At 34.6% G+C, this 27,144-nt stretch overlaps 2 protein-coding genes across 2 annotated transcripts in view; one reads left to right on the top strand and one right to left on the bottom strand.

Annotated features, from left to right (window-relative positions):
- The window catches only part of LOC123551035 (sushi, von Willebrand factor type A, EGF and pentraxin domain-containing protein 1-like), a 102,618-nt gene that overhangs the window by 73,427 nt on the left and 2,047 nt on the right, over window positions 1-27,144 (bottom strand). Inside the window, exons 3-10 of the mRNA XM_053540053.1 lie at window positions 9,950-10,273; window positions 8,791-9,162; window positions 8,078-8,143; window positions 3,383-3,607; window positions 2,632-2,808; window positions 1,876-2,052; window positions 1,097-1,273; window positions 347-523 (exon numbers count right to left, since the gene is read on the bottom strand). Of these exons, the coding sequence (XP_053396028.1) occupies window positions 347-523; window positions 1,097-1,273; window positions 1,876-2,052; window positions 2,632-2,808; window positions 3,383-3,607; window positions 8,078-8,143; window positions 8,791-9,162; window positions 9,950-10,273 (1,695 nt within the window). The remainder of the gene's footprint in view (window positions 1-346; window positions 524-1,096; window positions 1,274-1,875; window positions 2,053-2,631; window positions 2,809-3,382; window positions 3,608-8,077; window positions 8,144-8,790; window positions 9,163-9,949; window positions 10,274-27,144) is intronic.
- Window positions 18,982-27,144, top strand: part of LOC123551034 (sodium- and chloride-dependent glycine transporter 1-like) — a 65,443-nt gene continuing 57,280 nt past the window's right edge. Inside the window, exon 1 of the mRNA XM_053540479.1 lies at window positions 18,982-19,005. The gene's annotated coding sequence lies outside the window, so the exon portion shown is untranslated. The remainder of the gene's footprint in view (window positions 19,006-27,144) is intronic.

Here is a 27,144-nt window from a genome sequence, read left to right as displayed (position 1 = left end):
ACGGTCGTTCCCACAAACATGTTTTAAATCCTCTAATGTATGTGTTTATCCACTTTCGAAAACGAACGTTGCTACTAAGTTTTCCGTATTACCTATCGATGTCGTTACATTTGCACCATCCACAATTGATAGTGTGCCGCAATCTATGCATGAAGAAACGATATACAAATGTTTTCTGAAGATCCTAATGGGGCAATTTGTAATTGCAACGAATAATTCACCTGCCTGTTGTCCAGAATTCAAACCTGAAAACAGGCATTAGAAAATATTTCCTATCTGGCTAGTCAAGTTATGTTTATTACAACGATTAAAACGCTATGTAAAATAAAAATGTAGCATTTCATACCAGGTGTACAGACTGGCGCTGTTCCATTCCATTTACCATTGGACCCACAAGTACGTTCTAGATCTCCAAAGGTATGCGTATGTCCATTTTCGCAAACATACGTTGCTACCGAGTTTTCAAGATTATCATTTGATGTTGTTACATTTGCGCCATCCACATTTGCTGGTGAGCCACAGTCTATATGTAAAGAAATAATATAATTCTTTCTTTCAAAAATTGCATATTTTTGTTGTAATCCTCACCTCAATGCTGTTATTTGGAATTTAAACCCTATACAAATGGATATAACAGAAAATGTCCTGTCCGATTAGTTAAGCAATATCTACTGAAGTGATAAAGCCGTGGTGTATAAAAGACAATTTTGTAGTGCATGCCAAGAGTCTGAACGGGCGATGCTCCGTTCCATTACTATCGTTCACACGAATATCTTTGAGATTCCCAAATGTATTTGTATATCAATTTCCGCAGCATGCGTAACAACTCAGTTTTCGATATTAGCATTCGATGTCGTTACATTTTCACGATCGACATTTACTGGTGTACCACAATCTATGCATGAAAAACCGATATACAATTGTTGTCTGCAATTTTGAAATGACAAATTGTACTACTAACGATTAGTTCATCTGCCTATTGTACGGACTTTAGAACAAACAGTCATTAGAAAACATTTCTTATCTGACCAGTTATGTTATGTTAACTACAGTAATTTGGATGAGATTATAGAAAAAGAAATGTAGCATTTCATACCAGGTGTACAGACTGGCGCTGTTCCATTCCATTTACCATCGGACCCACAAGTAAGTTCTAGATCTCCAGAAGTATGTGTATGTCCATTTTCGCAAACATACGTTGCTACCGAGTTTTCAAGATTATCATTTGATGTTGATACATTTGCGCCATCCACATTTGCTGGTGAGCCACAGTCTATATGTAAAGAAATAATATAATTCTTACATTCAAAAATTGCATATTTTAGTTGTAATCCTCACCTCAATGCTGTTATTTGGAATTCAAAACCTATACAAATGGATATAACAGAAAATGTCCTGTCCGATTAGTTAAGCAATATCTACTGAAGTGATAAGGCCGTGGTGTAAAAAAGACAATTGTTGTAGTGTAGTGCATTCGAGGAGTCTGAACGGGCGATGCTCCGTTCCATTACTATCGTTCACACGAATAGCTTTGAGATCCCCAAATGTATTTGTCTATCAACTTTTGCAGCATGCGTAACAACTCAGTTTTCGATATTAGCACTCGAAGTCTTATTTTCACGATCGACATTTACTGGTGTACCACAATCTATGCATGAAAAACCGATATACAATTTATGCATGAAAAACCGATATACAAATTTTGTCTGCAGTTTTGAATTGACAAATTGTACTTCTAACGATTAGTTCATCTGCCTATTGTACGGACTTTAGAACAAACAGTCATTAGAAAACATTTCTTATCTGACCAGTTATGTTATTTTAACTACAGTAATTTGGATGAGATTATAGAAAAAGAAATGTAGCATTTCATACCAGATGTACAGACTGGCGCTGTGCCATTCCATTTACCATCGGACCCACAAGTAAGTTCTAGATCTCCAGAAGTATGTGTATATCCATTTTCGCAAACATACGTTGCCACCGAGTTTTCAAGATTATCATTTGATGTTGTTACATTTGCGCCATCCGCATTTTCTGGTGCGCCACAGTCTATGTGTGAAGAAATAATATAATTCCTTCTTGCAAAAATTGTATATTTTGATTGCAGCAATGAACTCAATGCCGTTTATTTGAATTCAATACATAAACAAATGGATATAAGACAAAATTTTCTCTCCGATTAGTTAATAAGCAATATTTACTGAAGTGATAAGACTGTCGTATAAAAAGACAATTATTGTAGTACATGCCAGGCGAACAACTGGCGATGTTCCGTTCCAATTACGGTCGTTCCCACAAACATGTTTTAAATCCTCTAATGTATGTGTTTATCCACTTTCGAAAACGTACGTTGCTACTAAGTTTTCCGTATTACCATTCGATGTCGTTACATTTGCACCATCCACAATTGATAGTGTGCCGCAATCTATGCATGAAGAAACGATATACAAATGTTTTCTGAAGATCCTAATGGGGCAATTTGTAATTGCAACGAATAATTCACCTGCCTGTTGTCCAGAATTCAAACCTGAAAACAGGCATTAGAAAATATTTCCTATCTGACTAGTCAAGTTATGTTTATTACAACGATTAAAACGCTATGTAAAATAAAAATGTAGCATTTCATACCAGGTGTACAGACTGGCGATGTTCCATTCCACGTACCATTGGACCCACAAGTACGTTCCAGATCTCCAGATGTATGTGTATATCCATTTTCGCAAACATACGTTGCTACTGAGTTTTCAAGATTGTCATTGGATGTTGTTACATCTGCGCCATCCACATTTTCTGGTGAGCCACAGTCTATATGTGAAGAAATAATATAATTCTAAATTTCAAAAATTGCATATTTTAGTTGTAATCCTCACCTCAATGCTGTGATTTGGAATTCAAAACCTATACAAATGGATATAACAGAAAATGTCCTGTCCGATTAGTTAAGCAATATCTACTGAAGTGATAAGGCCGTGGTGTAAAAAAGACAATTGTTGTAGTGCATGCCAAGAGTCTGAACGGGCGATGCTCCGTTCCATTACTATCGTTCACACGAATATCTTTGAGATTTCCAAATGTATTTGTATATCAATTTCCGCAGCATGCGTAACAACTCAGTTTTCGATATTAGCATTCGATGTCGTTACATTTTCACGATCGACATTTACTGGTGTACCACAATCTATGCATGAAAAACCGATATACAAATGTTGTCTGCAATTTTGAAATGACAAACTGTACTACTAACGATTAGTTCATCTGCCTATTGTACGGACTTTAGAACAAACAGTCATTAGAAATCATTTCTTATCTGACCAGTTATGTTATGTTAACTACAGTAATTTGGATGAGATTATAGAAAAAGAAATGTAGCATTTCATACCAGGTGTACAGACTGGCGCTGTTCCATTCCATTTACCATCGGACCCACAAGTAAGTTCTAGATCTCCAGAAGTATGTGTATGTCCATTTTCGCAAACATACGTTGCTACCGAGTTTTCAAGATTATCATTTGATGTTGATACATTTGCGCCATCCACATTTGCTGGTGCGCCACAGTCTATGTGTGAAGAAATAATATAATTCCTACTTACAAAAATTGCATATTTTAGTTGCAACCATCAACTCAATGCTTTTATTGGGAATTCAAAACCTATACTTATGGATATAACAGAAAATTTCCTGTCCGATTAGTTAAGCAATATTTACTGAAGTGATAAGGCCGTGGTGTAATATGGAGGGAAGCATCTCTCAGATTGTTGATATCTTGTTCGATGACATTATAATTTATAATGGAACATTTTCGGTGGCTAAATTTTGATAAAAGAAATTGACTGTTCCATAAAATCATATTGGAGAAAATTTCAAAATTCTGAGAGACCGTTTCTTCGGTAGTAATTACTTATGTAAATATACTGAAAATTTGGGTATATTATGTGAAAAAATTACTTTGTAACGAGAAATCAAAATACACTATGATTTTGATATATCTTAATATCTGTATATATTTGAACAATGTTTTGCACTTTACAAATTATAAGGTTTGTTGGAAATATATCAAAATATTTCACCAATACAGATAAGTAATTAAATGTATAAATATAAATTTGAAAGGGTCGTGAACATACATGACAATTGCAGTCTCTATCTTCTTTTGCAAATCAGTCATTTATTTGTCATAAAATTGCTAAGATGACAAGAAATTATAGTCAGCCTATGAAAGTTTACCTTTGAATCTGTCTATAAATGCAGGAAAACTCTATATCTAGGAAAACTTTTGGAGCCAAAATGCAGTCAGGCATCTTTGTGCATTGTAAAACTTTATAATTGTGAAAATTACTAACATGACCATGGTAGTCCATGGTCAACCGTGGTTGAAAAAAGTTGACCACGGTAAACCATGGTCAAACTGTTGATTGTCTTTTCTGACTATGGTCGACCATGACCAATCTTCTCTCACCATGGTCGACCATGGCCGACCCTGCTCCTGACCATGGTATTTGATGGTTGACCATGTGAAAACATGGTCAACCATCAAAAACTGTGGTGACCATGGTCAACCATGTTTTCATTTAGTCTGGGACATTTGCTGGTGTGCAGGAATCTGTATGTGAAGAAATAATGTATTTCCTACTTGCAAAATTGCATATTTCAGTTGTAACTATCAACGAATTTATATTATTGAAAATTCAAAACCTATACAATTGGATATAACACAAAATTTTCTGTCCGATTAGTTGAGCAATATAACTAAAGTTTTTAGGACGTGGTGTAGAAAGGAAGTTGCTCTAAATGTATGCATGTGGTCTTAAAAACCCGCCCGCTTAGCTCAGTAAGTAAGAGCGTTGGTCTACGGATCGCGGGGTCGTGAGTTCGATCCTCGGGCGGGGCGTATGTTCTCCGTGACTATTTGATAAACGACATTTTGTCTGAAATCATTGGTTCTCCACCTCTGATTCATGTGGATAAGTTGGCAGTTACTTACGGAGAACAGGTTTGTACTGGTACAGAATCCAAGAACACTGGTTAGGTTAACTGCCCGCCGTTACATGACTGAAATACTGTTGAAAAACGGCGTTAAACCCAAAACAAACAAACAAAGCAAACAAACTTCTTTTTTTCTAATAAGAAGTCAATATTCAGCATTTTCTTACAATTTGAAAGTACCTTGGCTTTAGCACGACATGTTAGCTTTCCATCTTTGAAATAATATTTGCACTCGAAATAAACACAAATCCCACAGGGGTCCGTAACGGAGCAAGGGTATATGGAGAATTTTGGAAATCGTTCAAAAGGTCCTTTTTGATGTTGTCTAAAAGTGTCAGTAGATGCGTCGAATGTCAGATTGTTCCGTATTTGAGAGCTGCAAACCTAGACATTTCAGAAATATTTTCAAAATGAATTTCGTGTAATAAAGTTGATTCTACGGAAGCGTGAAAGGGCCATCAGACGTTAATATGTTTTTTTTACGTTACGGCCGCGGAAAGGATATCAAAGGTTTCGAGCGACCCAAACATAGAAAATGTTAGGATTACGGCCACCGGCCACATTCATTGCTCGATTTAATCCTGGTGACAGAATCATCGATGCTCACAGTACATTCAAATACTGTCATTAAAAACAACTACTTAAGACGTGCTCAAAAAATTATGTCACAAGGAAATTTGAACCTTATATTATTATTTGTCAAACTAAGCACCTAAGGTATTGTCTTGAATGGCAGAAGAAGTTTTATTAGGTTCCAACTCGCCAACATTTAGTTTTGAATAGTTGTTTACACACTAGATCCCCGGATGTATGTGTGTATTAATTTTCGAAGACATACATTGTACTGAGTTTTTAATACTACCATTCGTGGTCGTTACTGTGGCGCCCACCACACATTCTGGGGAACCAAAGTATGATATACTGGTATAATATTCTCAGTACCATTAATAACGAAACGAAACATTTAAAAACTATTTCATTTCCTCGTTCTCCAAACACGCTTTGCAGAAACTGAAGAAAGATAACGTAGTATTGGTAAAACTATCAAAGATGTACAAATCAAAAAAGGAAAGTATATATAAGAAAATAGAATTGGTGATTAGGAAGATTTCCTAAATTAGACTATTCGACTCCACATGTGTATGATAGCTTAGGCTACCTCCCATCTTTACCAATATTTCATGTGACATTTCTCTGACTGTTATTCATTTAAAGATATTAATTTCCCAATATGATTTACTTAATTTGTATATGGATTCAACAACCTTATAAACATATCATTTATTTTTTCTGTCTGAGCGAATCGTGTTCTAAAATCCATATCGCGAGAAATTCTGTTAGCCAGACTCTTACATTATGTATTACAGTTGACGTGTGAATTGCTTGACTTTTATTTCATTGCTTTAAACAATGGATCAAATTTCAAAGGCATTAACACGCGTTATCGTGCTTAAATTATCAACATAGCTTTAACCTTGTTTGTGTATTGTTCTTTGTATTGTATATCTACGATTTTTTGTCTGAAATACAGCCTGTATTTCATCAATGAATAAAATAACCCTATATTCAACTTCCATCGGACACTGAAAAATATTCCATGGTAGGACTGTTATAAGTATTAGAAATGTAATCAGTTTTGCAGAATTTGAACAGGCTGACATTTTTTTTGTTTAAAAGTCAAGAGTTATAGGACGTCTTATATCGACAGGTTGAATGAAATCAAAAGTTTGTGTACAGTTCAAATGAAATGACTTCATTGCCGTCAGAGCTTTCAAAGGAAATAATTATTTACATTTCGAGTCCGAAAAAGGTATTAACTTTGCCAAAATAAAACATCTACATTGACTTAATGTGTATAAATACATTATTATTATACCTCTCTTTTGTCTACAATGATAAAATCCCATTACCCGAGAAAGAGATATTTTGACTATCAAAAACATTTTCAAGTTTTTTGACACGTGACCAAGCGAAAGTGACTGTCAGGTCATGTGACCGCGCTGATATTTTGAATGTCATATAAGGGCAATTAACTGCTTCAATTTTTTAGCCAAAAGATTGTCTCCCTTGTACACATAGTAGTGACGTCACTATTCAATGTGTACACAGGCGATTACCGCGCTAAAGATGAAACTGTTAAATAAAATGAATTAAAAACATTTTTAAACATTTTTATATACTAAATTTTGTTCGGTATAATAAAATAAATATCATATGACAGCGTGTTTACATTGATATTGTCAACCCTCGAAACAGAATGTCACCACTCGGCTTTCGCCTCGGGTGACATTCTGCCCTCGGGTTGACAATATCAATGTCAAACACGCTGCCATATGATATTTATATATTATTCTTGATTTATGTAAAGTTACTTTTCCAGTCCGGCCAATGCATACATATATTTACAAAATATTGAAGGAGGTTTCATTTTCGAGACATTTTTCAAGTGCGAAAATGGATTTTTGTCAAAACAGAAGTAAGCGTTTTTGTGCCTGCTGTATTAATTTGATTAATGATCCTAAAAACCCTATTTTGAAGCTGATGCAATATTTTCATTTAAAAAAGAACATCGATTGTACCACATTGGAAAGTCAAAAAGGTGAGTAATTTTGTCAAAATAAAAGGCAGAGTTATGGAACCTGATGTGTAAACGTACATATTGATCTCTAATACGTGCTTGAAGTTTCAATTAAAGGTGAAATGGTGAAAACAAATTGTCAAAACAAAAGTCAGAGTTATTAGACCTGGTATATGAACTTGTCTTATGATCCTAATATTAAATTTTAAGTTTCAGCATGATATGGGTGGGTTTCAGAGTGGAGACGGAACGGGATGGCCGATTTTGTGCAGGGCAAAAGTCAGAGTAATGGAACATTTAATGTGAAGTTATGTTATGATCGTAAAACATTTTGTAAGTTTCAATAAGATATATATGATATATAGATATATACGGTATCAAGGGATAGATGGGACGGGAAAGGGCAGGGACGGACGGGGTGGGAGAAGTGATTCCTATATATTCCCATAAACACAGTTTAGTAGGGGCATAGAAAATAGTTAGTTCATTGAATGCCTGTCAGCTACGTCTTACCAATACACATGCTGGACGCTGGTTCATCCCGACAAGTAAGGGTGAAGTTCGCATTTTGATCCGAAGCTGAAATATAAACGTAATTGTAAAATTCCATGAAAACAACAAATTTTTGCAACAACGAAAATTTCATCTAAGATGTAAAAACGTTTACAGTTGTTTTAGCTGCTACCGTTATATAATACAGATTACAACAACAAAACATTCGAGCTTTAATTCAAGTTCCTGAATTTGATATATGTACTAGGTATAATTGATATGTAACGTTGCACACAATTTGATTACACGTGTTAATGTAACGAGTTAATATGTTGTATAAGTTACAAAACAAATCAGTTCTGCAGTTTATTGAATAAAATCTGTAAAGAGATATTTTGGAAGCAAAGAATGCAACCAAGTAGAATAATAGCAGACACGGTTTGATGAGTCTGTTCATGACGGAGATGTAATGAAACGTGCAACAACTCTCACGCCCCCTAGCACCGGCTTAAGCGGAACTCTATAGCACATTTATTGAATGGATTCTATGATACCAAAGGACAAGAAAATATAACAACACTGAATTCAAGTACAGGGAGACTTTTCACGTAATATGAAGTCGTGTCAAGTTACGACACATGTTTTCGCCGATATATACAATGTTTTTGTATGGCATAATAAACTCCGTATAAAATTAAAGCCAATATATGCGTGAAGTGTCAATTGTGACATACCTGCAAATCCAAGAAAAAAATAACCTTCTTGATTCTGTGTTGAATTGTTAATGAAATTTATGTTGACGTAACGGGAGTTCAGATTAGTTACAGCTATATCGTTCCTGTCATAGTGACTTTCACAGTTCATCTCATGTAAAACTGCATCAGCGCCGCTCAAAACTTGAAGACTTTGTTCACAATTTGCCGGTTCAAGATATAAGTCTACATCAATAACATAAAGATTGATATTTGACGAACATGATGAGAACGAACATGAGCACATGCTATTTCCAGTTACCACACTCGGATAGTTTTCGCTTGTAAGGTACAACGGAAGTCCGTTTGACATGAGCTCCACGTCACTAGAGCAAACTGACGTTCTCCTTGCTCCTGTAAAAAATGATATTTAATAGATTTTACAAACTTTTTTCATAGATACTTTGTATAACTTCATCATTCGTGATGAGGAAATTGCACAAATAGGTCTTGTACAACCCGACTTGATCACGTATCAAAACCAACATTAGATTTTAATATTTTTATTTCAGGTACAATTGCTCTATTTGAAATGCACCAGTCTATTTGTCTTGTCCTTTATCTCAATATTGTCTAAATATACCAGGCTTTAGGCCTTTGACCACTACATTGGGATGCTGTGTTGTCATTTAATGATAGAAGTTTCAGTACTGAATGTCCGAGACTGTCGGATGATATACTTTTGAATACAAGGCAGACTAAATCCTTCGACGTTTTTATTTTGGAGATTTTTGTGCATTGATTCATAACGTAACAGCCAGCTTTTTATGCTTCTCCTTCAAAGATTTTTTTTTATGTATCTTGTTACGTAATTTTGTTGTATATTGTATTCTGATGTACCTTTATGACATTTTGATGTTTTAAAACTTATAGTACAATTTTATTGAATACTGACTTGTATAGCAATAGGTGATTGATAAAACAAGAGTTTCAATTTCAGTTCCAAAACATGAATCCCAAATTGGACCCTATTTAACAGATCTATACACCAACTTAGAGGAAAGATTTAGGAGAAACATAACAATAGGGTGACCATATTGTAACTGGAGCGAAATTGACGAAACGTCGTTTTAAAGTGAAAATAAACTGCTGACTGATATTCCTTTGCTAATAAATAAATAGATATCAAACATTCACTTACTAGGTATACAGTGAAACTGTATAATAACATAAACGGATTTTTGAAGACCAAAAGGGCTAAAATCACGCAGTACATCCAAGTTTAGAGTGCACGACTGTTTACCAGAGCACATTCGGCGAACAGCTTCAATGTCACCTGAGGATGGATCATCTTTAGCGTGACTGCTGTTGTATTCACAGCATACACTTTCGCATTCAGGAGAATACCAAAACTCTATAGACTGCACTGCGATGATTTCGTCGTCGTTGTTACTACAGTTAAAGTTAATATTGTTAATGTCACATTCCTTTATTGTCTTTAAATCTTCTTTTAAAGAAAGCTGACCTGAAATGTAGCAAGATTATTTATCATTTACCTTTAGCCTACTGTTGGCAAGCGACTAGTGCAGACCGAGATCAGCCTGCACATCTGTGCAGTCTGATCATGGTCTGCACTGTTCGCCATTCAGTCAGTATCTTTTTGGTAAGCGCCCCTTTTAACAGTTAATGGTATTGTCCAAATTGAAAGACGGACAAGTTCATTATAGAAATTTAGCAAGGTAAGAGTTTTGGACCTTTGTTTTGTATATAGCATTGTCGTTTTCACATATAGCATTGCATTGTGCTGTTGTAATAACATACTCAATGTAAAACATTTTACTGAAGTACATTGATAGTATAAATAATGTTAAAAGTTATATACTAATCGGAACTTCTAACGCTGCACTCGATATTTTAATCAACAGTTATCTTATATGAAACAATAGCAGATCATGAATTTTCTTTCTTGTTTAGAAGCTATCAAATTCATTTGAGCCACGCCATGAGAAAACCAATATAGTGGCTTTGTGACAAGCATGGATCGAGACCAGCCTGCGCATCCGCGCAGTCTGGTCAGGATCCATGCTGTTCGCTTTCAAAGCCTATTGGAATTAGAAAAACTGTTAGCGAACAGCATGAAACCTGACCAGACTGAGCGGAAGCGCAGGCTGGTCTGGATCCATGATGGTCGCAAAGCCACTATGTTGATTTCCTCATGGCGCGGCTCATTTGATGAAAACGTACACTCGTCAGGTATAAAGATATTTATATTTGCGCATCTCTAGCCTCTGAAGTTGTATTTATGTCACATAGAAAAGAAAACACAGTGTGTATGTTGACTTTATCTGACATCTAACCAATGCCAGACATTTTAATAAACAAAATGAGAACTATAATGACTAGAATACATACATTTTAGTTTTATATATATATATATATATATATATATATATATATATATATATATATGTGTGTGTGACATAAAGTTGGACCCAAACAAGTCCAAAATGATATATAAATTCTAGACATAGGCCTAAAAGAGATATCAAGGCTTAGAATTTAATGTATTATTTGAAATATAATCTTCCAAACACGTGACCAAATGAATCTCATTAAATATGACAGATATTGCAAAAACCACCGAAGGGAGCGTTAGAAGTTTCGTTAAATGTATTACTAAAATATAATGATTATGGAATGACAATTCAGTATATATTCTAACACGATCTGATCAATTTTCCTATTAAACAAAGAGGGTTGAAAATTGAAGCAAGAATCTTCGGGTTCTTATAAATATAGATAATAACTTTAAAAGTTAATGCTGTTTGACTTAATTGACAAGATTGTGATTGTATTGATTGAATCTCTAACTAAAATTAGAAATTAAAAATTTTCCAACAACTTACTCTGCCACTGATTTGGTTTGAAATAATTTGCATTTGCTTACAACTTTAAATGTGAAAGAGTATTAATACAAGAATTCTTAATTTCATTACAAAATACTAGTGGTTTCCCTTTCAGATCTCAAAATTTCAACATTTAATCTTCAGAACTAAAATGTGTTTCCTTTCCTGTACGCAGAATTCAGAGTGCGTGATCAATATACCCCGAATTACAATGGTACCAGCTTGCTGTCAAAAGCAAATGTGATGTTAACCACATAATGTGCTATTAATATTACATTCAATTAGCTTTCAACTTTTTAAGTCTATAATTAAAAAGAGTTACCTTTATTTGTATTGACCAGACTGAATAAAAGAATGTACAAAAGATGCTCTTGAATTTTCATTCTTTCGATTTTATGTCCGTCGTCCAAGGTGGCGAAAAGATCTCAGGATATAACATAATAACAAACATTTAAATCCAGTGTAAAAGTATCACTTCCTGATATATAGAAAGAAGGAAGTCGGGTTTCAATAATATCAAAACACTAAATACTCGGATAATGTGTATCAAATATTTAAAATAACTGTTGAAACGCAAATCAATAATCACCTGTCTACTCTACACTATTATCGTTTCATTTTTGTTTTAGAAGTACGCGTAAATGACACCTTTCATGAAATAGTAAATTAGTTAAAGTAGGTATCACTTATATTTTAAAAGTGTTTATATACTTATGTGGATATAGGTTAAATGTATATTTTAGCTCTATCCGAAACTGCATGAATCACGGCGAATATGGAATTTACAAGTTTTAATGACGTTTGATTTAAAAATATAAGTTAAAAAAAACTAGTGTTAATCCATGCATTCAAAAAGCTGTCGGGTATTCCCCGCCTCTTTTTTTAGGACTGGGAAGCATAAAGTATGACTTGTAAAAAACATATCTAAAATAAGTGCAATGGTTTTGTTACAAATAGTAGTGTTCTTTACGTTTGCACGTCGGTGCCTTAAATTAAGTAAAGTCACTTTTAAATAGAAACATGTAAAAAGATTTTGCAGGTAATTAGTCGCTCTTATTTTACTTAAGTTTGAATTAATATAAAGCCTTATTATACCTTCATCGACATTTGAGCCGTGCCATGGGAAAACCAACATAGTGGGTTTGCGACCAGCATGGATCCAGACCAGCCTGCGCATCCGCGCAGTCTGGTCAGGATCCATGCTGTTCGCTTTTAAAGCCTATTGGAATTGGAGAAACTGTTAGCGAACAGCATGTATCCTGGCCAGACTGCGCGGATGCGCAGGCTGGTCTGGATCCATGCTGGTCGCAAACCCACTATGTTGGTTTTCTCATGGCACGGCTCATTTAACACATATAAGGCATAGTAATTCTAAAACATATACAAGTTATTTTTATGCTTACATAAAATATATGTAGTAATTCTAAAACATATACAAGTTAATTCTATGTTTACATAAAATATATGTAGTAATTGCTCATATTTTCATATATCAAATTTAGATCTATTGTACCTTTAATTAAATTGTATGCTACGGCATCCGTTTAAATACAATATTCTAATTTATAAGAATATGTAATATCTGAAAAAATAATTTCACTTTTAGTATTTCAAAAACTAGATGGGGTTGTGTCCTGTCATGCTTCATAAGATTCTCTAGTGTGATAAGATAATAACGATTATTATAGCAATAAACACATTTGCCATCCAACTACCGTTGACATTTCCCGCGTGATGGTTAATTTAAATTTGCGATCGTTGTATAGACTTTGATTTGACGACAATATTAAAATAAAGATTCTTCTGTGATAATCTGGCTCTTACCAGGATTTTCCTTACAGACATTCTAAGATTTTTGGTCGATACAATTTCTAGTTGTATGTTACTGGACTATTTAAGCCGCAACGCATTCACGATTGAGCAGATGGAACATTCAAACTATTCTGAGCTGATATGAAATATGTTTCTGGTGTTTGGCATGTCCTAAACGTGTTTAATCTCCCGGTTTTACATAGTTACTGACCGTTCAAAGACTGTCCGCCGCCCCCCCCCCCCCCACCCCCCGCCGCAGTTTCAGCTTTATTGTCTTGTTTGTTTCCCGCCCCATGCATTTACACCCTTCTCTTTTTACTATGAGTGAAGTTAGGTGCTCACATATTTTAACAACAGGCTGTCTCTGGGCGTCTCTGTCTCTTAACATTTATTTTATATGATTAATAATCAACTCGGGAGATTTTTAGTGTTTGTTAATTTTGTCATTATTATTTCTATTACTGAGTCTGTTTCACGAAGCATACTTCTGACAAAGCTTAAACTAAGAAGAAACATGTTTCACGAAAATAAGTCAGATAAATTGCAGGAACAGTGTCAAATTAAATGTTAGAATTTTACCACAAGGTCGGTTTAAGGATAAATTTTAAGATTTTCTTATGTAAAACTGATTCAGTATCTATATTTATAACAGGGCAAACTTATGAACTGATAGTCTTATTAACCTTTTACAATGCACGTACTCGTGTTTCGTTAAACGGCTTCATGTTTGGCTGCATGGCATCAAATTTTGATGCGCCGCTCCAAATCACACAACACGGTTTCAGTATACATTAGACGGCGCCAAGCTTTAATGAATCGTTTCATTTTACATTGCACGAACTCATGTTGCGTTAAACGTCTTCGGCGTCAAGTTATTATACACCGCTCTTAATTACACAAAGCGGTTTCAATATGCATTAGACGGCGTCAAGTTGTAATAAATCATTTCATTTTACACTGCACGTACTCATGTTGTGTTAAACGGCTTCACATTGAGCTGGATGGTTTCATGTTTTGTTGGATGATTTCATAGTACGATGCATCGCAACAAGTTTTTCAATGCATCTTTCCATGTTTAGATGGAAGGAATGAAGTTTTGTGTTAAATGGTTTCAAAATACAATGCGTTGAATGCAAATTTATTGGACGGGATGGAGTTTTAGACTAGACGGCGTTGAAATGCACTGCACTGACTGACTTGTTTATGAATGGATTGTATACTTACTAATTTTGGCGGTAACCGCCGCCCATAATATAAAGCAAAAAATGTTAGATCTTTTATTATAGCGACTTTTTCTGCCTTTAAAATCAAAAAGATCTCGTTTCGTTTCGCCTCCTCTGGTTGGCAAGGGGGTTTTATTTAGTTTAAATGTGTTGGTCTTAATGTGTTGGATTTTGACAGGTTTATTTCTGTAATTCCAGTCAAAAGTTAAATCTAGTCTGATTTGTTTTCTTTGGTTAGATCACGTCAAAAAAGTCTTCTAAAGGACTGTTTACACCAAATAGGAAATGACTTCGCAGTGTTACATGCGAAGTAGTCCAAAATGTTATTCCATGTTGTTAAGGAAATATGGTATTATGAGGCATATACGGATGCAGCATTTCTATTTAGTGTTATTTCTTATTGTATTGAGTAAAGATCTAGACCACTTTCATTGTGAATTATATATTTTAGCAGTTTTCTGATTTATTCATTGAGGAAAAATGTCTGCATATGCATTTCATGGGAGCATTTTCATAGGATGTTGTTTTTCAGAACAGATTATGTTTCTTCTATGTATATGACATCTTAATATGTTTCATTTATTTAATACTAATTAGATATACACAGTGGTTTTTATATCTTGAAATGCTCTAAAGAAATGAAAAATGGGGTCTACAGATTTAATTGTTCATATCAAATAAAGAAGGAACTGAATAAGTATAATGTAACCTAAATGCAGAAATTTTGTCGTTCAAATTACATTCTGTATTCATAGTTCACTAAAATCATGTAAAAATTGGAGACTATATCGGAAACATATTGAACGTTTTCAGTCACTTTAAAATTTCGCCTTATAGTTTAAAATGTACAAAATGCATAACGTCTTCATCTTAAGATTAAATAGTCAAGTCAGCAGACTGTAAAACATAGTTATAAACAAGTCAACGACGAGAGATCCGAATGTCGCAAAGATGAAATTCCTTTCAGCAGCTCAAAACGAAACTGGTTCTCAGCTTGGCAAAGCAATCGCAAATAAAGTATAATTGCTCACACTGAAAACAAGGTAAAAACTGTCTCCATTTTATTAGACGGCTTCGGTCTTTTTCGTTGTTTTTAAATAAACATTCTATCGTAATGCCCTTCCGTCCAGACTGGCCGGAATAATGTGACAAGAACACCAAACCATTGTAAAATTGTTTCGAAAGCATAATTCCCAAATCATTCAGTTTAACACTCTACTTGCAGGTGTCGAGACTTCACACTTATGTTAAAAGCTCACATACTTTGTACGTTCTTAAGACAGTTTAAATCGAAGAATATGTACTTCTGACATCTGGATTACTTTGATCCTTATGCCCTTAAAATGATGGCATGTAGTAATAGGAAAGCCCATTAGTCTTAGATTCCGTGTTCGGCAAATACCTCTTGTCATCTCAAAGGGTTTTTAATGTTCTTGGCATACACTTTCAACGTATCATAATATGGCCCGAGCTAAGACCAAAGTTTTCAACTCTGTCATCGGATTAAACTTCAGAATGTTGGAGTTTTAAAAAATCAGATTATGCACCAAAGGGATTCGATACAGTTTTGACAACGTTCGAATAGATGGATTAAATTCAGCATAAACAAAGGCTGATGTGAAACTTCTGGATACACAAAAGGTATTCATAGTCTAAGTCATTGTAACAATGCAGTAGCTTGTGAATAGTACGGTTTCAAACTGTCAAGATATTGGACAATGTCCCCAAAAAAATGCGCTTAGCCTCGGAGGTTGAAACTGCAAAAATGATTACGAAATGACACATACGAAAGTGGTGCTTCCTTTATTTTTACTGCCTTTGGTCTTTCAAATATAAGAGAAAACTACATGTATCTCAGGGATGATGATGATCAGATAGATTAGCTTAAGACAAACTAACAAAGCAATGTATGCAAAACAGTACCGCCAACAAGTACATTTTGTAACTTCAATATTAAGAATAAAACGCAAATTCCCAGTATGTTGGTATAAAACAGCACTAGTTCTAATGTCGCGGTTCCCTTGAATATGTTCTGCTTCGAAGACATGTTGACGTTGTCAGAGGTATACTATGCAACCAGCAGGGGCGCATTTCAGTGGTAAAGGGTTTGCTAATGTAATTATATTGCTCGAAATAAAAGTCAATGTGAAGACAGCGTTTGCTTTTTAGCAACCAAATTTCATTTTCCTGTTACCACTTAATTTTGTTAAAAAAATTCTATCTGAACAATACATATCCTCATCCCTTCGTCCCAACCCAATACTCTCGCCCAACGATCATGTCAAGAAATAAAAAAAATCAATGTATTGTTCTTTCATCTATGGTCTTTCCTCTTTCAAATTCTTGTGTAATTTTTCTATTACATTTAAAATGTTATTTTTCACTTCTCTATTGGCAAATAGGTTTGTATAGTCGAACGCACTGTCCTTTAGACAGCTCTGGTTGTTCTGTTTTGTTTTCTCATACCTGAGAATGGGTACAAGGACTTTCAAGGTGAACCGTGCGCTTGCATAAAAAAACTCATACAATTAAGATAAAAATATATTGTGTACATTTTTCGTGAATACTATCATTAGGTAAACACTCAGTTAAAAATCGCGGAGTCGTATAGTTTTATTTTGACCTTCGAGAGTTCAATTCATAGATTCGTCTGCCGATTAGGGAAATCAGCATGATTTGCCTTGCCTTATTTAGATAAGAACCACTATCGCACTGAATAACACTACCTAAATAACGGACCATTCCATTATTAAAAGTACAAAAACATCGCTGACCTCAAAATCGGACTATAAAGTTATGACCTTGTTTGTTTTTGTTTTGTTTTTGTTGATACATAGCTGATCCTTGGACGACTTTAAGTCCATTCCATTAAAGACCCACCTCAGAATAACTGTAGTCTATTACGCTTCCATAATGGTAATTATTTGTACATTTGTAAATATGATATTTACCATATTGAGAAAAACAAAATTCACCAGTGACATTTTGAGGCCTTGTGTGTTTATTGTCCAAATGCAAAATAAATGCGTTTGAGCGTAACGAATTAGCGGGAAAATAATTTCCCCTGATTGGATAAGAACCGGTCAGTTATTGATGATAAATGTAGTGTGGTCAGTTCAGCGTTGGGTATCATGATAGTAGCACGCTAACTTAAAATTCTTTTTAATTTGGCATTTGTTTTGAAGTACAGAAATTCACTATGACTAAGAGTATTGAATTACATTTGAAAAAAATGTTTGAAAGTTGAAAGCATAAATTTTTTACTTTGTATATATAGTAAATTTTGCATTGTTATCAATAAGAATGAATTTATTTATGAAAGGTGACATTTTGAGAAAGATGAACAGTTCATGATAATCTGGGATAAGTGACTACATAAAGAGTTACTGAATTTCAAATGATATTGACATTTATTGATAATCAAATAATGAAGGACTGAATTAGATCATTAGATTCTATCATTATAAGAAAGGTCATATTAATATTGTGCATAATATTGTTAAAAGATGTGCTGTAAAGTCTACCCAATCGCTTCAACATATTAAACATATTTATAGAAACTATATATGTTTTTTATGTTTATAGATAGGTTATTGTCTTGGTCAGAGTCAGTATAAGTATATACTGACCTAAGTTGTGGTCACTTGTGTCCGGGTTCTGAAGAAGTTAGGGGAACTGACGTATTTAAATAAGTTTAGACACACCTGGCTTCCACAGTGTCAATTATCTATACAGTGGTACTTTTAAAACCTTTAAATATACCGTAAGTTGATTGATTTAATCAGAAATAATTTGCTATCAAAGTTTTGAATATACAGTAACTCAGAAAAAAGGTCACTATATTGCCGTGGGTCTTTAAAGATATCTATCCCGTTTATTCCAGCTGTAGGCCTACTAATTATACCATTTTTCACGTGATACTAGTGAGTTTGGGATAAACCAGTTCACAGCCAGTTTTGAGGCCCTGCTTGACATCTTTTACATGCAATTTATTTTGCTATAGATCTATTATAGATCACGAATTGGTTCTTCTACGAAATAGACGCCGAGTGAAAGGAGATGGCTATTTTGCTTATCTAGTTGAACGAAATGTCGATTTTGCATAGACGAAAAAATGACTAAGACCACAGAAAACGCAGATCGATATTGTATGAAGAAGACACCCCATGCATAATCAGTTATCCCTTTATAAATTGACAGGAAGACTATTATAGGTTTAATTTGTTAGGTAAATTTTGTACAGCCAAGGAGTTTTCGTTGTTGCTGAGTATCGTATATATACGAACATATTGCGGGAGTAATTCATAGATATATAGGTATTTGTCACATTATTTATTTACTTTTTACTGTCAAAAATTTAATCATATGTTAAATGAAATGCTTAGGTGAAGGTCTGGGCCCGTATTCACCAATATTTATTGTCCTAAACATTATAGTGGCAAATATATACTGCGCCATAACTTTGTTTCAAATTTTTCGGGAAATATGCATGAGTTCTGCAGCGACTTTAGGAACGAAATATTCTTCCGCTTAAGAACGAGTGCATATATACCGATGCAAATATAATAACTTTTTATTACATACATCTTGCACGTGTGAATGTAATCTGAATATTATGAATTTGTTCAATAGCCTGATTGACAATACTGAACTAATGTAACGACACACATTAAATTAAGCCACGCACCCGATATATAATTCAGGTGCCAGTATATGTAAAAGTATTGACGTTTACAGTACCGTTATAACTTATCGGGGAATAGAAACGAGTACGTAATAAATATATATACAACGACGAAGTCAGTGCGTGTATATTGGGACACGAGAAAAGTTAAACCTTCGTTTGGATTTTTCAACTTCAAGTGCTGTAAGCAATGAATCATTTTTCTTATGTTATTTCAAATATGGGGATAGGGTGGTTCTAGTATCGTGTGATAGAAATTCTGCCGTAGTAGAAGTATATGATGCGGACTTCGTGCGCCCTTAAACACTTGTGCGTACTGTATGTTGAATCACAGCTATTGCATAGGAATGATTGTACAATACAAACATCACAGTTAAGCAAACGTATAACAGTGTTTCGCTCATTGTAAAAATATTAAGAACGTAAAAATTCTGTTAGACAGATAGGTTTGGGAGTATATTTAAAACAAAAACCTGTAGTTAATGATGAAGTGTATACACTCAGTTCCAAATGAAAGTGTGCACTTAGTTTTCTGTTATTTTTTCTCGGTTATTTTCATGAAAACTTATAATGTTTGGTACCGAAATTTAAATCAGTTCGTAAACAAATTGGTGTGCATTTTAGATTTTGAGCTATACCTGAGAGTTAGTGTATGAAAAAATGAAACAAAAACGTCGGGGAATTTTTTGAAATATTTAAACTTAAAAAAGTGCACACTTTCTTTTGGAACTGAGTATACAGTCGTGAATAATTCAGGAAAAGAACTATTTAAGCAAAATGCATTGAACCTTAACTCACGATTTCAGTAACATTTTCTCTCGATTCGATCCCGTGACCAGCATTCCTAGAAAACTACAAAAGCTTTTGGGTTGCCACAAAGACTTGTATGTTCCAAAAAGAGTATGGTGCCTTCAAGGTACTGGATACGGTAAATTGCGCTACTGGGTATCCTTTACGAATTGACATCGTGTGTTTGAACTGTGAAAATAAAGAATATTATTTCACACCTACATATTTTCAACCAATTGGAAGCTTTTTTTTCTATCACGTGGCAATACAATAGAAAACAATATTGTACTGGGCATTCGCATTTTCTTAAGTATATACAGCAACATCCGAAATCTCCATATTTTTTAATATTGGTCATATTGGACGGGACAACTCTTCCGAATCCTTATAAAGAGACATTTAGAACTACTTCCCTTATATATAGCGGCTGCAGTATCTTTTTTTAAATGCGATATTTTTCTTATTTTTGAACGAAACATGTAAGTGTAAGCACTCAATTTCTTAGTTAGAACGTTTCCTATCCGATGATTATGGTTTCGGTTCAAAATTTCATGAAAAGTTGTTTTCGATTTAATTTTTTTTTTTTGGCACTGGGAGTAAAAGTTGGAAAATTAACATATATTTGTTATTGGAGAAGTACGGTTGTTTGTAAGTTGAAATGCGTGATTTTTTTTTTTTCACGTCTATCTTTTTATGGTGTGAAATAAAGGGGCCATTTTTAACAGTGTTGCGTACAATACTGAATCCAATCGGACTCGTACACAACAGTATTCGCCTCGTCCAAATATGAGTTATTACTGCCGTGTACTCGTCCAGCAGAATTTCACTGTTAAATAACCTCATATAATCTACCGTTATAATTGAATTAGTCATTGAAAAACATAACACATCTTGCTCTTACACTGAAACAAATCAATGTTATCATCATTTTCGTCAGGTGTCCGCTTCCTTGGGAAAAGATCGTGAACCACACAAAATAACGTAGTGCAGCTGTTTTCGTAAGCACTAGCGTGAGGTAAGCTCCTGTAAGGCGCAGTGATAAAGTTATTATTTGTTTATTTATTTACTTTCTTGCTTTCTTTTTGTTTCTATTGTTGTTGTTTTTTTTTTTTGTTGTTGTTCTGTAATGTTTCGTTTCGTTTGTTTTACAATGGCTGATTTCTGTCACGTGATGATTTCGCCCGCAAAAAGACGTCATTTATCTAAATTGTCGTCTCTTCATGTTATTGGGGGGCGAACGACAGAACTAGAAGACCAAAAAGACACATAGGAAATATTATATCCTCTAAAACCAAATTACGATATGGCAGTAAACAGCCACCATACAATATTGATAAAATACTGAATGAGAGACTCTTAAGCAATGGTCACATTTACGTTCACGCACGTAGTTGGTCGTAGTTCATTTTAAACGTAGTTTGTCGTAGTAATACTACGGTCAACTAGGTTGGAGTACGCTCGAACTAGGTTTAAAAGATGAAATATGGAAAGTCTAAGTACGTTGAAATACGTGTAAGTACGAACAACTACGTTCAACTACGAGTAAATCGGGTAGGGTTAACTAGGGTATCACTACGTCTTACCACGAGTTACTACGTTACACTACGTATATACTACGATCGAAGTACGAACAACTACGACAAATTACGATCAACTACGTTGAGCTACGGAAAAGCGTTGTGGTTGCGCCTGCGCAGGACAGGAAAGCTACAGTCATTTTGCTCTAGGAAGTTGACGAGACAGCATCATTTAAGCTTCAGTATGCGGCCTAGGAAAAAAACGAAAACTGAACTTAAAAGTAAAATGCATAAAAATGCGCAATTTATACCACAGATTTGCTAACTAATGCAAAGAAAATATAATTTAAATGCAATATATCTTCATGGTAAATGAACAGTTGATTGCTAGTGCGATTCATGTACATGTATTTGCCGATCCAAATCATGGAAGTTTCCTCTCTTAAGATGCTTTATCAGAGAAGTATGGTACCTGATTCACGGTACTAGTAATTTGTTATTTACAATCGCGTGCGCGCGGCTTTTGAAGCACGTTTCGCTCTCGCCAACGCGCAATAACGGAATTTGAAAGTTAGATGTGATTTTAAAAACTAACAACGCGACATAATGAAACATAGAACAAGACAGAACGGAACATTTGCGCTTGCGTGTGCACCATTAACAACGAAATATTTCAGTTCTTGTTGGCGACCCCTTTTATGTTGATGGCACGCGCGCCAGCACGAAATAAAATGTTTCGTTTTGTCGTGTTTATGTTTCATTATATTGCGTCCTTTGTTTCGATTCGTAGCGTTTGTACACGCACCAAAACGACAAGAAAAAGTTTCAAATTTTCGTTATGGTGCATTGGCGCGCGACCCAGGTCGACACAACGAATTTGCCAGATAAACCGGGCGCACGCAATTGCACGAAATGTCCTATATCAGCCACCCTAGATAACATCAGAGACACAATCTGACTAAAGTACACGATCTTTCTAAACGTAAGATCTGGTGGCCACCCATTCAAATTCATCTTTCTGTATAAATAGATTTCCAATATTGTTATTTTTATTTCAACCAATCTATTTTTATTTGAACCAATCAAACGATTTGTTTCAACAAGCGTTTGGCTTGACAAAATTTGGCTAACTTAAGTTTCATTATATCATGGACATAAGAACATGAGCTTTTGTTTCTAAACTATCTTTAAGATTAAAAAATGCGAAATCAGTAAGAAATAACGCCCGAGTCGGAAATCGAACCCGGGTCGCCGCGGCAATAAAAACTTTCCCGCGTTCTTGACCAGTACACCACAGAGGAACAAGTACATAATTATAAAGCTAATAACTAAGGCAGTTTATCTCCGGTACCCTTTTGCAAACGCTTTTCAATTTCGAATTGGTAAAAAATAAGAACAACAACTAATTCTCATGTGTTTTCATAAGCTTTATTATTTTATTCCTTCGCAAAGAAAAAACACGCGGGTTCAGTCATAAGAATTAAAAATCCGTTATAAACTGAAAATCCCAGGTTAAATATAGATTTCTACTTTCACTTTCAAAATTTTGAAAGCAAATCTCAGATTGGCTAGCGGAAAGGTCGTCTGAACGTCAGGGGCGTACCTGCATGATTTTGAACTGTACGCCAGATAAATGAGCAGCATAACTATGAGCCAGTAACGATGCTGTGAGTATAGGGTAGATGAGAGAGAGAGAGAGAGTGAGAGAGAGTCTCGATTGGATTGTGTTTACAAGGGTATACTAGTTTTTGTTGTTATCGTTTTTGAAATCCTAATTATTGTTGAAATTTCATGCATGACTTCTGCATCCGCATTTTGGTAGGTTTTTTATAAATGCGTCTACCCATTCATTGTGAATGTGTCAGGTTTTATCAAATAATCATTGATATATCTTTCTCACACGGAAGTAAACATTTTAAATGTAAATAACATCTAATTTTTGCAAACGAAAATTCAAACTGCGTAAATTGCTTTGGTATTTCGGTATCCTTTGATTGATTGAATCGCACATCGATATTGACGTTAAATCTTAGCGCAAGCTTTTTTTACTTAGGACCTCGAATGACTGAAGCATTTTTGTTCTCCCTTTGCATGCTTGAATACCAATGTTTTACTTGGGGCCTCTATGACCGAGTGGTTAAGGTTGCTAACATTGAACCACTGGCTCCTCACCGATGTGGGTTCGAGCCTCACTCGGGGCGTTGAATTTTTCATATGAAGTACTAAATGAAATACTGTCAATAGGACCAGCTTTCATCAATAATCATGTGTGCGTCTGTGTTTCTATTTAAGGCGCGCCTATTTGGCGATGTGTGGCTCTGGCTGTATTTGCTGGGCCTTATGCTTGCAAGGAATCTACCCTTACCTTTTCCAAGATAATTACAGGAACAAATAAATCTATTTCAAAAACGAATTTGATAGATCTCATGCAGATGATATTGTTAAACGAAGAACTTGAAATAGCCGTCTAACTCCCCTTACGCTTTACATTTTATTGCATTTTTTCACACTTTAAGCTTTTTTTATTTTCCCGGTGTTGAATTGAATTGTACGCACAGGCGTACCGGCGTATGCCCAGGTACGCTCCTGAACGTAACCTTCTTCAGATCCAATGCGTAGCTTTAATTGGAGATGATTTTAATCATATTGTCAAAGACATAACTTTGTCAAAAAGCGAAAAAGTTATAGGTGAACAAGTGTGTAAAGTTTCAGTCAAGTACCAAACGCGGCGATTGAAACACTTACATACAAAAGACTTAACTAGAAAAAAGCTTATTCGAAAAATGAGCATAACTTTAAAACAAGAACAGTGCTCGACCACTCAACAGTTTTGAAAATTGAATGAATATAAAATGCAAGATTTGGCAGAAGACAGTATAGGCCTAGACTGGATGTTGGGGACCTGCAGTGGACTCAGCTGGAAATAAGTTGTTCCATCTTTTTTGGGTGAAGACTTTCGTCGGCTTCCCACGAAACACTTTACACTTACCTTTTTACTTTAAATTAACGACCCGCCACAACTTTGTGACCTACCTTTTCCTCCCAAATGAATTTCGTGGAAATCATTCTCATAATAATGGTATAATACAGCTATTTTACAAAATGACAGGTGGACAATTTAGGCCCTCCATGAATTAATGTGTTTTCACAACTTCTGCAAACTTATTCAGTCAAACCCTTTTCAGCATAGTTTTAAAAAAAAACAGAATAATAACTGTCTAACACTGTAGAAACAAAGTGTGATCTACACTCACCTAAATACACCAAGTACTGTGAATACCAAAAACACATAGTCTTGGCCTTATATATGTCACTGTCAATGTGTAACTAGACTCCTTTACTTCTCTTTTTTTTCATGCAAATCATGTATAAACACCATTATGGAAACTCAAAAGAATACAGTTATTTCGAGGCGCGTCTTTAAAGATGCACCATAAAATAACTGTATTCTTTTGTATTTCCATGATGGTAGTTATACATGATTTACATGAAAAAAAAATAGATATACAAGTATTTAGTTACAAATTGACAGTGACATATATTAGGCCAAGACAATGTGTGTACTGTCTTTACATTTTATTGAACTACTGTAGCAATATGTACAGAAATCAGTGTATTTAGTTAAATTTCAATCACATTTTGTTTCTTCAGTGTAAGATAGTTATTTATCTATATTTTTGAAACTATGCTGAAAAGAGATTGACTCATATTGAACTTTAAATTTTTCCAATAATCGGTATTATCGATTTTTGACACATTAAATAAAGAAGGATAACTTCGATTTATTCACTATATCGTTTAAATGGTTTAGAATAACGAATTTGCTTCGGTGGCATTCGTTGATTTAATCTTTCATCTAAATGATGATATAATTTAAAATGTTGTAAGTTTACGCTTTCGCTTACCCTTTGGACTTTTAAACGTACCACCCTTGTTTTCCATTGACGTCAATTGTAGATGTCTATTTTTTGCTAAAATTTAGGGTAATTGTTCAAAGTTCGAAAATCGGTGAAAATAATCGTTTTTGCTTCGGTGATGTTCTACAGAATAATTATTGCTCGACTCAACTGTGCAAAAATAAATTAAAAAAAAATATTTTATTTAACTTACCCTTTGGGTGTTTTATAACATTACTATTACTTTTAAAATGAAGACTCGGGCCGACACAGAATTTTCCGGATTTTTCCGAATGCGAGCAGACGACTCGGTATACAGGTAGTTTCCTGTTACGGCAAATTCTATGTCAAAGTAAATTTACGTTTTTAAATACCTGGATGTAATCATCATAATTTATCAATTATTTTGTGTCTATTTTTCATAACAATGGTTAAAGGTTATACATATCTTGACATGCGAATGCGTGAAAGAAGGGACCAGAGGTAAACAAAAGTAGATACTGATACATATGGGATCTTTTATTGGGGAGAAAAAGGCAGACACAAAGATGAAATTGTCTGTACTTAGAGAGTGTCAACTTGATTATTTGTCCAATTGTTTTCTTAAGTACATCAAAATATGATCCTTGTATTGTATGAAGAAAGTCCTCAACTGTCAAAAATGTGCGATTTATTTTTGTTATTTGCACACACCTTGACACGCAAGATTCCTCAACCTTTCTTTAACCAGTTCGCTTCAGCGAAGTGTTTTAATATGGTTAACTGACAATTTATACATATTAATGAATCAGGCACGTGTCCAGGTGGGGGGCCAGGGGACCCCCCCCCCCCCCCCCCCCCAGCTGGCTGGCTAGTTACGATTTTTATTACTATGGGCCCCTCAATTAACAAATTTATACACCAGCGCAACTGGCTTGATTTGACAGCAATACACAGGCTAAAGAGCCATAAAACCGTGTCCAGTAGTGGAAATTAGCCCAAGGCATGTCACAGGTAAAAGTTTATCTGTGCATGCTTCATTGATCGCTTGATCGGTACTTGATTGGGTAGTGGAGAAACTATTATGTTTTTTACTCTTTGGAAGTGTTATAAAATGATCATTACATTGTTGGTTTTGTTAAGTAAATCATAAAATGAATTTGAAAATTGAAACATTATGATGGTTGTATTTTGTTTTTACATTAAGGCACATTCCCCAAATTTATTAAATTGATACATATTTATCCTACCTTTTTATTTTACAACAATTATGAATTTGAAACTACTGTATCAATTTTACTCTTTTGGGTCCATTAACCTTACTTAAAAACTCTCATAGTTTTAAAAATAGTTTCTCAGTAAATCTTACAAAACGTATCTAAAGCTCGTTACTTATGAGAGGTTTTATACATAAAAATATTTAATATGTGCTGTGATGTTATAGTTTGTACAGTCAAAGAAGTATAAAATACACATCTATTTATTTTTATAGATCTTTGGTACAGTTAAGAGTTCATTGTCATTTGAAATCTGTGATGTAAATAGTAATTGTCATAATACTTCGTTTGTTTTGTTGGAAATCTAAAAACA

This window comes from Mercenaria mercenaria, chromosome 4 (genome assembly GCF_021730395.1).
Source record: "Mercenaria mercenaria strain notata chromosome 4, MADL_Memer_1, whole genome shotgun sequence".
Classification (NCBI taxonomy): Eukaryota; Metazoa; Mollusca; class Bivalvia; order Venerida; family Veneridae; genus Mercenaria; species Mercenaria mercenaria.
Note: the sequence above shows the minus strand (reverse complement) of the source record. Positions and strands in the feature narration are given on the sequence as shown.